General features: G+C 34.9%; 2 protein-coding genes and 1 long non-coding RNA gene across 3 annotated transcripts; 1 reads left to right on the top strand and 2 right to left on the bottom strand.

Annotated features, from left to right (window-relative positions):
• On the bottom strand, positions 1 to 5,214 carry LOC104595971 (la-related protein 6C-like). Its single transcript, XM_010256917.2, has 10 exons — positions 4,750 to 5,214; positions 1,910 to 1,991; positions 1,714 to 1,808; positions 1,533 to 1,604; positions 1,343 to 1,422; positions 1,166 to 1,244; positions 996 to 1,043; positions 821 to 889; positions 599 to 730; positions 1 to 512 (listed from the first exon to the last, which is right to left on the bottom strand). Exons 1-10 carry the CDS (start codon positions 5,050 to 5,052, stop codon positions 249 to 251), a joined length of 1,224 nt encoding a protein of 407 aa, XP_010255219.1. The 5' UTR covers positions 5,053 to 5,214; the 3' UTR covers positions 1 to 248.
• A 702-nt stretch (positions 5,215 to 5,916) lies between these two features.
• LOC104595887 (acyltransferase GLAUCE-like) lies at positions 5,917 to 7,860 on the bottom strand. Its single transcript, XM_010256839.3, has 2 exons — positions 7,360 to 7,860; positions 5,917 to 7,118 (listed from the first exon to the last, which is right to left on the bottom strand). The coding sequence occupies exons 1-2, from the start codon at positions 7,813 to 7,815 to the stop codon at positions 6,177 to 6,179; spliced, it is 1,398 nt and encodes a 465-aa protein (XP_010255141.1). The 5' UTR covers positions 7,816 to 7,860; the 3' UTR covers positions 5,917 to 6,176.
• Positions 7,861 to 12,599: 4,739 nt separating this feature from the next.
• On the top strand, positions 12,600 to 15,133 carry LOC148791303 (uncharacterized). Its single transcript, XR_016076621.1, has 2 exons — positions 12,600 to 12,844; positions 14,698 to 15,133. It is a non-coding gene; the product is annotated as an uncharacterized LOC148791303 (long non-coding RNA).
• Positions 15,134 to 15,378: the final 245 nt, after the last annotated feature.

Genomic DNA, 15,378 nt, shown 5'->3' with positions numbered 1-15,378 from the left:
TACTAGAAAATTTTATACCTTAGTTCCATTATTAAAATTCATTATACAATCAACAAAAGGTAAACAACCTACCAAAACTGTGGTCGATCAAGCCCATTAACATCATAAAGGTGTACAAAAATAGACCTTGAAAGCAATTGTCTTTGAATGCTGACTGCGATATGATATTATACATCTTCAATTATTGATACGAATCAATGAATGAATAAGAGATTAGGAAGAATAGATGCAGAGCAAGCATCCATGGATCAATCGACAGGTGAAGAAGTGGCTAGAGGCATTGTGCTTAATGGTTTCCCACGGCCCATAGTAAAACCTCGGGTCCCATCTGGCATTCTTGGTCCCCTGGGAGTTTGTCTGATGTGTGCTTCAGGCTGGTTATTGCTGGAACTGGTTGATTGTGGAGAAGGGGCAAATGGACCACCACGTCCACTCTGACTTTGAGTGCGCCCACGGGGCTTTCCACGGCCCCTTGCCCACCCTTTCTTTGGACCAGTTGTACTATCTTCAGCCTGAAATTAATAAAGGATGTTCCATTTCCATTTAACATCGTCGCATGCATAAATGAAGATATCGTAGAATTTATATGTCCACTTACACTGTTTTCCATGGGATTCTCTGTGTTATTAAGCTGAGAGGAGTCTTCCAGTGATTCGTATGGTGGCGTCTCTTCATCATCTGAGTTCCTATCGAAATGGTCGTAGTTTCTGCTCTTTACAACAGATCTTGGCTGCACATATGAAAAGATAAACTAACTGATCTGTTGTGGGATCACCAAATGGAATTTTTTATGAAAATACAAAATTTAAGTTGGCATTACCGAGCGTCTAAGTAGCAATCTTACACGAAGGCCTTTTCTCCAGTTCCTCTCATCATTCAACGTTTCAACCTAATCAAGTTGAAATTAAAAAACCCTTAATTTCATTCATTTGTTTGTAACTTGAATGAACTACCACAATGAACTAATGCATTCAATATATGCAGTGTAAACGTACTGCTTTCTCCGCCTGGTCGACAGTCTCGTATTCCACAAGCGCATGGAGCTTGAAATTGCAAATAAAGACGGTGGGCAAAGCAGATGAACAAGTATTAAAACACTGTCTTTAATAAACGTCCACCCTAAGTCATACACAGATTGATGAGTTTGTGGTAGAGTGTTACATACTTTGTTACTGATAAGTACATCACCTTTAGGACGGGAAGCGTTGGACTCCTGGGGATGGCATACCCGAATTGTCTTCACACTGTCAATCACAAAGATCCAACTGTTAGTATGCATTCAAGACTCCTTGGTATGCAGAATGCTAACAAAAGGAATGCCATACTTGGGTGCAGATCCAACCTTCCAACCACACTAAATATCTTTTCAAGGTTTTGATGAGAGTAATCTTCAGGTAAATTCTCAACAGCAACTGTACGAGACTGCAAGTGTAGAAGAAATATGTGAAAAAAGGCACACAGAAGTTGTTGCCAAGAGATGAGGTTGGAGTGTGCGAGTGTGAAATGCAGTTGATTCCAACTAAATATATAACCTGCAATTCCTCTTTGTCTCTTTCTGTGAAAAGGTGCTTCCGTCTAACCTTCTTTCCGTCGTCACTGACAACCTTCAGAGAGTCGGAAACAAAGAAAAGAAACAGGAGTTAAAATACTGGAATAAAATAACATGGTTATTTGATTGGTCCAAACAAAAGAAAAAAATTGAGAAATTCTTACAAGTTTTGGAGAGGTTCGGAGTGCTTGAATAACTAAATTGTTATTACTGACAAGGGACTTTATTTTCTTTGAAGATGCAATAACAGATATTGGAACTGTTACAATGTCATTCATAAAAAAAATGCATACTTTAATATCATAGCAAATCATTCCTCAAATCTTTTTTATATATGTAAATGAATGAATAACTCCTTACCATAACCTTCAGGATCTTTGTTAATATGTTTCATCAGCATATCACTTGCAACCAAACTCATGTCACTGAATTGATACTCTACCTGTTCCATTTGTAGACCATCTTTAGTAGGTGCCAGAAAACACATTCAGAGTTCAAATAGAAGTCCACATAAAGAACAAGGTTATTTGAAGATGTAGGAGAGAGTTCTGTCACCAATAAGGGGACCAAAATCCAAGGAATTAAAAAATATGGTTAGACAAAAGCAAAATACAAAGGAGCAAACTAAACATAGAATCACCCAATGGAATACTTGAAGACAATGGTCTAATGAATTAATCAAGACAAACATTTCCGTCATTGTATCGAATGGAAATAATGAGATAAGTACCAATATCAAAGCTCAAAGGGTTGATGACAGGATGAAAATTCTAGTCCTTCATGTATTAGAAAAGAATCTACAAGGAAAGTCTCTCGGTATTGATAATTTTTGCTGGAGTTTTGGCTAAATATGCAAAGCTATATTTCATTAGAAGGGCATTGGTGATCACGAAGGGGATGTTTGGTTCCATTGCTGTTTTGTGAAGAAACATTTAACATTTATTTTCACTTTATGCGTCATTAAGTGCCACAAGCCAAATAGTAAATAAAAAAACGCCTTACCATTGGAGGAAACATTATTGTGATGTTTCCTCTAATGGATGGCTCTCACTAGCCTAAGTAGGTGTTTGGCATCCGTGCTGAGAACATTGCACTGTTTTCTCATAAAAACGGTGATAGACATGTGCAATTGTAAGCACCTTTTTCTTTTTTTTTTTTTTGTTTGGAACTGGTGCTACTACATAAGCATCTCCTAAGAAAACAACATTGGTTTTGTTTGGTACCAATGATGACAGCAATGTTTTCAACATTGATCTATATTATCCAACATCCAAGATGATGCCACATTATTGCACCGTTAGCAGTAATGTGTCATTTTCTAAAAAAACATTAAATTTGGTGTTTCTCCATACCACACTTTCTCAATTTCCAAGGTGTGGTCTAGAACATACTTTTTTTTTTTTGGAAAAACGGTACCAAACAAGAAGGCGATGTTTGAAGCACCGCTTTCTCTAATGTGGCACCTATGTGGTGCCATTTTCTCAAAAAACGGTATTGGTACCAAACATCACCTAAGAAAAACATTTTCTTGATAAATGACTTAACCAAACAAAATTTCAAGTTCACAATATACCTATTTGACATTGAGCTGATGCTGATTTTTTTATAAATGGCAATGGTACCAAATACCATCTAAGAGTGTTTGGATAACCTAGACATTTGTAATTGCAAATGGCCAAATACTCAAATTTAAACACATGGTTTTGAAAACCGGACCAGAAACAAAACTGTTTTTGGCCACCGACTCCTGGGTCAAATAGTTAGACTGTCCGGTCTGAACCTTGGACAGTTTTGGGGCCTAAAACAGAAAAACTGGACCCAAACCTATGACAGTTCCCGATCAGCCAATCTAGCCATCTGGTCCAATCCGGTTTTCAAAACCATGTTTAAACATGTGGAAGAACATTGAATTAAAGAAAAGAACCTATAACCTATGTTAGATAAATTTTATTAAGACATTTATAGCTCGGTCATTATAAATTTTGTGAGTACAACAAATGCTTTGACTTATCAGGATTTGGTACAATTGATGCTTTTTTCATTTGTTTTTTAATAAGCAAAAGATCCATTAGAAACATCGAAACCAACCAAATCAGACGTCTGTTACAAAAGTATGACTGTTCGCTATAGCATGAGCAGGGCTAATATCCTTTCTGTTTACGTACATTCATTTTAAATCAACAAAAAATAATGAGATACTTAATGTGCTCCAGCAGAGCCTCTTCGTTCTATTCAATGCATATAGTTAGTTTTTTAATGAAAATGATTGATGTGATGAGACAATTTTTTAAAAATTTGTATTAAAAATCTCAAAGGGTTTTAATAGAGAGAATGACCATTCAGCCTAGTGTCATAATTAGGTTCAAAACACAATTGGAGTAGATACTAGTTCGGAATTGATGTCAATTCACCCACAGGCATTGATGTATAGAATGGGGGTATTTAACATTTTGAATTTTTATAGATATGTGATGGGATTCAAAAATCTGCAATGGGCCTATCCATACTTTTCTGTATAAAAAATGGGTCGTTTAAAACACGCATAAAACAAAATAATTTCATTCTTTTTTTTTTTTGAAAACGCAAAATAATTTATTCATAGCAATGGAGTCATTACAGAAATGAAAATAAAAAGAGATATCTGGCCATCACAGGATTTCAATCAACAAACTTCATTTCTAACTCTAATTAATAATTAATATATATTTTGGTGATGGTTTCCGTTTCATGAGATGTAATAAGGCTTCCAAGTGCGAAGGGGAAATTAAAATGAAATGATATCATTCCATGTGGCTTCCAAATGCTTCCTAATAGAAAAATTAAAAAAAAAAAAAAATTATATCTAGGCCTCACAAAAGAAGTACTCTTACACAAAACAAAACGGGGGATGTATGGTGAATAAAATTAAATGAAATATACTATTTCCCTAAGCATAACTCAAAGCATGATCGGGCCGGAAAACCATTTCTATCTTTGTTTTTCCTTTTAGATAGTTGTAACTTATCCCATCTAAACCAAGAAAAGATAATGGAATCAAACACAATTCAGAAATCTTAAATTAATGGCAAAACAAAAATCATTGAAAAACCAATCCAAGATATGTCGTAATCAAAATTAAAATCCAATCACAGAGATAACAAAATATATAAATTAAAGAAACCAGCAACGAGGATCAGATCCAGAAAGACACCAAACAATACCTGTTTAATGATCTTCTGCCGGAGATCATCGGTTAGGAAATTCTTCGAGGAGTTGGGCAGTGTGACATTGGAATTGGAAACAATCTGAATCGGTTCTTGTTCTGTAAAATAATACCAATCAGACCCGCTGCTCCCACCGAGAAAGTGGAAGAACGGGTAGAAATAACCGGAGATGGGCATCTGGGTTTGTGATCTTGGGACGAATTCAGGTGCGTGGACGTTGAATTTGAAAGAAACAGTGGTGTCGTTCATCTTCGCTTCATTGGATTCTTCAAGCTCTTTGTCTGGGTTTGCTTGTGCCATTTTGCTTTGTTTCTTTTCTATATCTTGCTTCGTTTCTTCAAATATTTTGTTCACAAATTTCTCTCCTTTTTCTGTGTGTGTGTGGGGAGTGTTGTTGTTCCCGTTTGTTTTCTTGTAACTGCCTTCGATATTGAATCCACATTCCCCGCCAAAATGAGGGAAGACGGAACTCGGAAGACCCCATCACCTCTTTTTCATTGCACACGCCACACGATAAGACCGCGGCAGGTGGGTTTGACCGGATCTAAATGTAAGGTCGGGTTTCCAAGGGCATTTTAGGCTTTTTAACCATTTAAGAAAACCCGATGCAGGTCTTACCGATTACCGAACCCGGCCTTGCAAAGATTCTGGGTCCAAGCACTGCTACGGTGCTACCGCTAGTTACGAAACGAAAGCCCATCTCACTTGTACTCATGCACACATCCGGACTCCAGACATGGTGGGCCTCATTTTTATAGTTAGATCGATGTGCAGACATAACTCATATTGGAACGGATAATAATAATTTAAGCATGTTGAATATTTTTGGACTAGTTTTCTCTTCAAGGTAGGCTCATCTGCTGATGGTGGTCTTTATGCCAGTAACATGGGCTAGCTAGCTAGGTGGCAAGTTGTGGGATCCATCATTCTATCTATACCATATAAAGCGGATGCTTGCTTTGGTTTTGCTGTTGGTATATATAAAAATTTGATTTTACCATATGATGTTAATTTATGTCTTTACACCTTTACTAGTACCATTAGTTTTGTTCTAAGTACCTGCAACTGTACATGGTTTTGATTTTTGAATTTGACAGCAAGTGTTCCATTTGAAGATAAGTTATCATCAAGTAATATGTCAATGTGTTAGATAACCATATCGAGGATCTCCAAAGAAGAACTTTTGGATGTTATATATTATAATTGGGTAGATAAAATCATAAAACAGAAACTACAAAAAAAAAAAAAAAAATCAAACACAATCTAAGCAACAAGTAGCAATCATCTCACTTCTCAGCTTCTGATATCTTTAGCTGATGAAGCTTGATGAATTAATTCGTCAAATACTAGCTAGCTATAATTCTATATATAAAGGCACGGGAATTGAAAGGAAATATATTGACTGGATATTAGTCTACACTACTCTATAAGCGAGACCTACTTGTATCAGGACTTAAGAACTCACGGAAGAGGGCCTGGAATTTCTCCATTTTCTTAATCGGAAGGGACAGAAAAACGCTCAACTCTTGGTCACTGCTACTGCTAGCACCCTCGCACTCAATGTCGGGGATTAATAGGATAAGGCCTTTCCTGTACTTCACCGCTGGGAAACTATAACTAGGTCGTCCCCAAGGATACTCCACCTCAGAAAACCGTAATCTCCACCACGACACGATGAGAAGATCCCCGTATGGAATCCCTTTGTACAATTCAATCCAGTCAATAACAGATCTAGCATACTCATCCGTCATTCTTCTGGCTCCCACCGACACCATCTCCACCAAGCGTGAGAAAGGAGCCTCTTTGATATCGCGAAAAGAGGCAGTGGCATAACCCGGGAGGATAGCGTTTCCGGTGTACGACGGCGGAAGGGGAGGACGTATTCTTGGCCGGATGTCAACAGCGTAGAGGACGGTCGACATCTGATCTAGATCATTCTCACCCACATCTTCTGAGAGGGCCTTGCATCGCCAGATATGAGCAGCGACCACGTTGAAACTAGTCGTTACGTGGGGGTTGCTTCCTTCATGCTTTGCCTTCTGTTTGAGTTTGGAAATATCGTCGGCACTTAGTCGGAAAATCTTGGGTACAAGGTTCTCCGGCATAGGTTCGAATAGTGTCTTGGTGATGGAAGGTTCAACATTTCGTGTGATTTCAAGCTTTACTCGCTCGGGGTGGGAGAAGGTTACACGTGGTGGAGATCTAGCGGCTAGGAGTTGACGATTGTTGTAAGGATTAACAGCTAAAGGTTTGCCGGCAGCAACACAGGAAAGATTTTCTATGAAGATTCTGAAGCTGATACCATCAAATAATGCGTGGTTGCAGGATACACCCAGGGCAAAGCCACCGCATTTGAACGATGTAACCTACAAAACCAAATGAAATAACCTATATATTATTATCCCTCTGATAAGCTTAAAAATTGTTAGAATCAAGGTACGTAATGCATTTGAAAGTAGAACCAGTTGGAAAGACGACTACTCTACCAAGACTCCAATTAAGAGTGTCGATCTACATACAGTAGTAGTCAAGCTCCACTCCTCTCTCTCTCTCTCTAGCCAGCCAAATAAAGCTGGAGACTTTAGGTTTTCATTATTTAATTATTACCTGGAGGACGCATAGAGGTTGGTCATCAGCTCCCAAGGTATCCAAGGCTTCTGCTATGAGTTGTTTAAAAACAGGACTGGGGTACAGCAGGTCACCAATCTCTGCAACAGACACATCGCTAGTAGCCACAACAAAGCCTACCCCTGCAGAGTTGCAGTCGATCTCTAAGCGATCTTGATGAGGGTTCAACCTCAACCTTCCTGCCAAGAAATCATAAGGCACAAGTATTTTTTGACATGCGGTTTCAAGTATATCAATGACGGTATTCGGTGGATAGTTAGCGTTGGGCTTGAAGAATTGGAGGCCTTCACTTCTGAAATTGAGGCCCTGGTCTATGTTTGAAAGAAACATGAACCTTCTCTCTGTTTTCTCCGTTGGGGAGACAGTAAAGGAACGTTGTATGGTGACCTTCAGGTCAGGAATCAAAGGTGTAAGGTCTCGGAAATGGTTTTCCATTGCTACTGTTGGGAAGATTTGTTGTGAACTCCTTGTCGCAAGCTTGTCAATTTATATTAACTAGCATAATGGCACAAGCATAAGTTGACATTTTATAATAAAGCTTAACCACCTTCACCAAAACTTTTATGGTAAGTGTGCATCCAAATTTTGGAGATGTGACCAAACCAAATGTTTCTATAATTGTTTATATATTTTTTAATACCTTTCTTTGTTTTCATCTTTTTAACATGACATCAAGTATTGATAAAATTGACCCAAAAAGTTGAATTGTTGATTCTTCAACAAATAGAAATAAGAACAAATTTTTAGATCGATTTTAAATTTTAATTTTATTTCTATCATCTAAAACAATTATACTTTGTCACACCTATTTTTCTTTAATATTTAATATAATTAATTAATATTGGATTCAATAAAAGAATGGGAGTTAACACTAAGATTTAATGAGTGGTAATTGGATGAGAAATGTGTTAGTACAAATTATATTTTGTGTGCTCATAATTAAAGAGAGACAAAATTTCAAAATTGGGACATTTTAGTTAAATAAAAGTTCCATATTCTCATTCATACTTTTCATATTAATATAAATAGATGGTTCAAATTTGGGGGAGAGTAAGAGGTTTCGAGTGCTTTATTAGCATTCCAAGTAGGGGTGTAATCGAACGAAGCTGAACCAAATTTCAGCATGTCTTGTTTCAGTTGAACTAAAATACTATTATGTTCAAGTTCGATTTGAACTCTATTTTTGTATTTGAGCTTAATCCAACTAAATAGAACTTGGATAAAAAGCTTTAAAACTAATAATATATTTTTATGTTTTATAAATACTAGTGGAATGGCCCGTGCGATGCACGGGGTATTTGATATTGATGGTGATGTTTGACTATACTTTTACATCTAGGCATAGGTGAAAGTTCACATTCCATTCAAGTCCTAAGACAATTATATAATACATAAAAAAAGACTATCCTTACAAAATGCTAAGATCTGAATTTTATAATTATAAAATGTTGGTTGCAAATGCATTAGATTGAAACATTAATGCACCAAATCAATGATAAAATTACATTCAACGATATTATATACAAATACAATTCATCCCAATGAAACACAAAATTCATGGAGAATTGGAGATGTCATTCTTAACCAATCTCTTGTTTTTTAATAACCTAAAACTTATGAAAATAATTACTATTAATGGTTAAAATTAAAATAAGCTATTATGTTAGTTTAATTAATTAACTATTGAATAGCAGAAGTCATTATCTGATATGACTATACCGAAGCATCATGAGGGAGATAAAGGCTGTAAAGGCATCCAGTTTTAATTGGGTAGCAAGAATAGCCAATGCAATGGTAGATGCATTGGCTAAGCAAAGGGATAAATAAACATCTGTTCTGGGTGCAAGTTGGAAACATAAGAAAAAGAAACATATCATTATAATAGACAAACCTAAGTTATAGTGGAGAAAAATCAAAACAAAAAGTAATAATTTTTGAAATTTCTCACTTGATGCTAAAACTCCTTACCTATCATTATGATGCACCAAACTACATTTTTGGGAGGCCTGAGCTAAAAAACCCAAAATGCTGAAAAACTACCATCAGTTGAACCACTGAAACCGATATTGATTTTAACCCTCTTTGAATATGCTTCAGTGTTGATGAACTTAAAAACCTATACCTGATCAATAAAAATCTATTAGTAAACCAAAACAATAAAAAATTCCATTCATGATTCATGATTCAGTAATCTATTGCTCATGAACCAAAATAGAAAAAATTATTTAATTTAATCACAAAAAATAGGAACAAAAAACACAAAACAGGAAATCTATTTATAAAACCTAATTAAAATCAATTGAATAATGCAGTTACATTTAATAAAACCTAAAAGATATATGAGAATGACTTGTAACTTTAGTTATTATTTTAGTCGAAGTTCTACAAAGTACCTTGATGTTCTAGAAAAGAGTATGAAATCTCAAAATTTTCAGGTTTTCACAAGAAAAAAAAAAGAGAAAGAAACATAAGAAACCTAAGTTATAGTGGAGAAAAATCAAAACAAAAAGTAAAAAGTAAAAATCAAAATTTTCACTTGCTGCTAAAAAGTAAAAATCAAAACCCAACTACATTGTTGGGAGACCTGAGATAAAAAAACCCGAAATACTGAAAAATTTATTAGCAACTACATTGTTGATAAACCAAAACAAAAAAATTTATTTAATTTGGAGACCTATTTATAAAACCTAAACCTAAAAAGATATATGAGAAAAAAACAAAGTTTAGAAATTACCACTGAGATGGGCAAAATCCTGACACTGTTGAGAACTATTCCGACAAACAAAAAGCAAGAATTTTTGAAATTTCTCACTTGCTGCTAAAAAGTAAAAATCAAAACCCAACTACATTGTTGGGAGGCCTGAGCTAAAAAAACCAAAATACTGGAAAATTTATCAACAACTACATTGTTGATAAACCAAAACATCCCGCAAACAAAAAGTAAGAATTTTTTAAATTTCTCACTTGCTACTAAAAAGTAAAAATCAAAACCCAATTACATTATTGGGAGGCCCGAGCTAAAAAACCCGAAATACTGAAAAATTTATCAACAACTACATTATTGATAAACCAAAACAGAAAATTTCTCACTTGTTGGTAAAAAATAAAAATCAAAACCCAACTACATTGTTGGGAGGCCTGAGTTAAGAAACCCAAAATACTAAAACATTTATCAACAACTACATTGTTGATAAACCAAAACAGAAAACCTAAACCTAAAAAGATCTTACCACTGAGATGGGGAAAATCCTAACACTACTGAGAAGTATTCCGACAGGCATTCCGCTTCGGTCTTCTTCCCCTTTAGGGCTGTTCATAAGAATGCCCAACCCGACCAAACCGACCAACCTGGACCGACCCAACCCGAGTCGGCCGGGTTTTCATCAGCACTGGTCGGTTTTGGGTTGTACAAATTCATAAACCGATGGTTCGGGTCGGTTTCGGTTTTCTTGTGTGAAAACCGAAACCGACCCGAACCGAACCGACTTAGTTCCTACTTAACTAAAAATTGAATTATCTAAAAATATATATTCCAATATATTTGTATGTATATTTTTGTTTATATATATATATATATATATATTTCTAAAATACATATTTCAGTTTTAAATATATTTCCAGAAAACTAGGTGGCCATGGGGGGCATAGATGAACTTAAAGTCGAAGCCGACCCAACCCGACTCAAACTGACCAGGTTGGTTTTGCTTAACACTGGGTCAGTTTCGGTTTCCTTCTCAGGTAACCCGACCAGGTCGGGTCAGTTGGAAAAACCTCAGTAAACCGACCCAACCTGACCCGTGAACAGCCCTATTCCCCTTAACGCAATAAGTCCGATTATCTTCAAATTCCAATAAAATAACACTTGGAGTTCCATATGTGACAAATGTTAATGCTGAAACACCCTCTATTACCTCTCTTTTCATCTTTTAGCACCAAAATCATTTGTGAAATATAGAAGAGAAGCTTCTTGTTTTCCAACGCCAATAATAGGGTGTTCGCCAAGTAGGACAACTGGCGGTGTTACAGGGGCAAGAAAGGGGAGAAACATGCATTTTCTATTACGAATGGAATAAATGAGGATATTTGCCAAAACATTTTTACTCTAGGGTGGTCGCCCAAAATCTACTTGTCCCATTCTCTTCAGGCATTTTAAGAGAGGATATGATTGGAAATATAAAATCAGGGAGGGGTAAGATTGGAAATATAAAATTAGAATGTTTACTTGTCCCATTCTCTTCAGGGGATACAATTGGAAATATGAAATCAGGGAAGGGACAGGACTGGAATTATAAAATCAGGGTGCTGGATGGAGGATTCCTCCATTTCTTCTTTTTTATAAATGGGTAAGATATGATCCATATATTTTTATATTCTATTATGTACATAAAATTGGGCTCGAGCTGAGCTTTTTATTGATTGAACTAATCAAATTTACCCTAAGATTCGAATTCAATTATAACCAAAGTACGGTTCCATTTAAGCACTAATCAAATTTACCCTAAGATTCGAATTCAATTATAACCAAACTACGGTTCCATTTAAGCCTTATTCGATTACACCACTAACTACTTGCTTTCTAGGTCCATAGCGTGTTGATCACTTCACCACTCTTTCTTTCTGTCATTTATTTATGATTGAGAACGATACATAACATTGTTCTCTCTCTCATATACCTCTAACATTTCATACATTTGTCTCTTCTAATGAGTTTTGCTTAAAAATTGTTAAGTAATGAGCATGCATGTACTCAATAAATATTTTTGCAGTTGTCTTAAGAGTTTAATTTAAAATATTTCAAGGGTAGGTTGGGGTATTTATTAGACAACTGTAGAGGTGTAAATTGGGCCAGGCCGCTTAGGAATATAGCCGTTGGGCCCCCCTTCCAAAAGGGCCCAACGGCTAGTTTCAGCTTTTGGGGGGGGTTACAAAAATACCCCCCCCCCCCCCCCCAACAGCTATAAACAGTCATATTAGGGGGGTATTTCTATATTTTGCTTATGGGGGTTGAAAAAATGACATAAATGCTCCCCCAACAGCTATATAACAACTAGTTTAGGGGGCATTTTGGGTAAAGTTATAAGTAACTTTACAATGACCAAAGTACCCCTCCCAACAACTAAATAACAGATAGTTTTTTGGGTATTTTGGGCAATTGAATTATGTTCAATTCCTATAAATAGCCCTATCCTCCACCACTCTCATCACACCAATTCAACAATTCTCTTAATTCTCTCTCTCTCTCTCATACTCATACATTCTCAATTATCTGCAATCTAAGAAATTCTGATTAGTTGATTGTCTGATTCTGCATTCTCCAATTCTCAAGTCTCAACTTTATTGAAGTTTTGACTTTCAACAAGAAGAATGCTTGCTCAACCAGCTTAAGTATCTCAATTCGGGAGGCTTGGACGTTGAAAGGCTTCAACTGTTGAAATCAAGTTGGGGTTTTGAACTGGCAATCTGGGTAAGTTGAATTAAATTAATTTTTATCTTTTTAGAATTAAAAAAAATGGTCGGCCCTTCTCAAAACCGATTCCCCAACATGTTCACCATGGATGACATTCAACCGCATCACGATAGTATTAGTGTTAGCACTGATGCGTTTGATGTCGATGGAAGTGGAACTCTCACCCCCAATAGTAGTAATATGTGAAAAAGGAGGGCTTCTAAGTTGAGTAGCCCGGTTTGGAAAATTTTCAAAGTAGAGGATATTGAGGGGAAGGGGAAAAGGATCGTTTGCCAAAAATTTAGAAAAGACTTTAGTTATTGTAGCAAGGGTGGTATGGGTCATTTGATGAGACATATGCTCACACATGAGCAAGAGAAAAATGAAGGGAGAGAAACAACTCAAACACAGATTGGGAGGGGGACTAGTTTTGGTACTTTTAGATATTCACAAGAAAAAATGAGACAAGAACTTGCTAAGTATATTGTACATGCAGAACAACAATTTATGTTAGTTAAAGATCCAAAGCTAGAAAAATGGTTGTGTAGTTCTGTAAACCCACAATATAAAAAAGTTTCTAGGAATACTATAAGAACTGATGCTTTAAAAATTTTTTATTCATATAAACAAAATTTAATTTCTTTGTTAACAAATCTTAATTCTAAAGTTGCAATTACTTCGGATGTTTGAACATCCAAATTTAATATTAGTTATATTTGTGTTATCGGCCATTTCATTGATGAAAATTGGCTTTTGAATAGAAGAATTTTAAGTTTTACTAGGCTTGAATGGCCACATAGTGGCCCAACTATTGCTGCAAGTATTTTAAATACTTTGCATTCTTATGGAAGTTTTGATAATGCTAGCAATAATGATTTTGCAATAAATATTTTAAAATCTCAATTAAAACCATGCTTAAATGGTAAATTATTTCATATTTCAAAAATTAGAAATTGTATTATATATATAAAAAGTTCAGGGGCAAGAAAACAAGAATTTAAATATTTATGCCAAAATTATGGTTTAAAATATAAACATTTTATATTAGATGTAAAGCATAGGTGGAATTCTACCTATGCTATGTTAGAAAGTTGTACATCTCATAAACAAATTTTTTCTTATTTTTATAATTTAAAAATGCCTAATGATATGATATTTGAGGAAGATTGGGAAATGACAGTCTGTATAAGAGATTTTTTTAAAACATTTTTATGATGCAACAAATGAATTATCTAGAATTTATTATCCAACTAGTTGTAATTTACCGTATCCATTAATGGTAATTAGTGATTGTTTTGCCAAATATAGAAATAATCCACAATTTCAATGTATTGTTGAAATTATGGAAAATAAATTTAAAAAATATTGGGAGAACATTTCTCCCCTTTATTGTTTAGCTACAATATTAGACCCTAGGATTAGGAAAGATGGTTTAGATATTTTATTTGAAACATATTATGAAAATATGAATATTGATATAGGAAATAAAAAAGAAGAAATTAATAATTTATTATTTGAAATGTACAGTTTGTATGAATCTGAAGTTGTAGGAAATATTCCTACAACTTGTTCATCATCATCTTCTTCTTCTTCTTCTTCTTTTGACTTTGAGCCCAATAGTAAAAGAGAAAATCTTTTTTATTTAATAAGTAGAAGGTAGAAATTTGCTAGTTCTACAACAAGTTTATTTACTAAACTTATTTTTTATTTGCAAGTAAATTTTTCTAATTTAGGTAAAATATCAAATAATTTTGATATTTTAGCCTGGTGGAGTGAACACTCGAAAAATTATCTAGTTCTTTCCGCCATGGCACGTAATCTACTTACCCCTTCGGTGTCTATAGTTCCATCGAAGTCTTGTTTTAGTGCAGGTACCAAGGTGCTGGATGACAAAAGAAGTTGCATGAACGATGAGAGCATAGAAATGTGCATCTGCTTCAAGGATTGGCTAGATGTAGAAGACAAGGGAGGGCATGATACAACATCGGACATTTCACCCGAAGCAGATGATGAAAGTCATGAATGATGATTCATGAATTTGACTACTTGTAGAATTTTTCATTTTTTCAAATTATTGTAAAATTTTTAAATTTTATCTAATTTATTTGATATATTTTTTTTAATTTTTTAGCAATGTAATTTTGTATTTTCAATTTGTAACCATATTGTATTTTTTATATTTTATTAATTTATTCCATTTTTATATTTCATTCATCCAAGTATGCAATGATCAAATCATTATATTTGTAATTCACTAATTTGTACCATTCAAATTTAAATGAAATAAAATTTATATTTTTCTTCCAATTTGTTATTCCATCATTCTTATTTCAATTTGGTTAAGTATTTTTTTTCATTTATGTATTACATAACTTAGATTTCTCATTTCTTAATTTTTTAAATAGTTCCTAATTCACAAAGTTCATAGGAAAGTTAAATATTTTAGTTTTACAATTTTACTTAGAAAAGAAATCAAAATTTTCAAAAAAAAACAATGCAGCTCGGTTCGGCCTAGGTCCAAGGCCCGCTCTGTGACCCAGCCCGGCACGGTC

Source organism: Nelumbo nucifera, chromosome 5, assembly GCF_055504915.1.
Source record: "Nelumbo nucifera cultivar China Antique chromosome 5, China Antique-T2T, whole genome shotgun sequence".
Taxonomy (NCBI): Eukaryota; Viridiplantae; Streptophyta; class Magnoliopsida; order Proteales; family Nelumbonaceae; genus Nelumbo; species Nelumbo nucifera.
The sequence above is the reverse complement of the archived record's forward strand: the minus strand, read 5'-3'. Positions and strand labels throughout refer to the sequence as shown.

Excerpts from the sequence above, each read along its gene's own strand:
- LOC104595971 (XM_010256917.2), bottom strand. The coding sequence starts at position 5,052 with ATGGCACAAGCAAACCCAGACAAAGAGCTTGAAGAATCCAATGAAGCG. Across the intron at positions 1,992-4,749 it reads GGCAGAAGATCATTAAACAG|GTAGAGTATCAATTCAGTGA; the intron begins GTATTGTTTGGT and ends CAAATGGAACAG. Across the intron at positions 1,423-1,532 it reads GAGACAAAGAGGAATTGCAG|TCTCGTACAGTTGCTGTTGA; the intron begins GTTATATATTTA and ends CTACACTTGCAG.
- LOC104595887 (XM_010256839.3), bottom strand. The coding sequence starts at position 7,815 with ATGGAAAACCATTTCCGAGACCTTACACCTTTGATTCCTGACCTGAAG. Across the intron at positions 7,119-7,359 it reads AACCTCTATGCGTCCTCCAG|GTTACATCGTTCAAATGCGG; the intron begins GTAATAATTAAA and ends TTGGTTTTGTAG.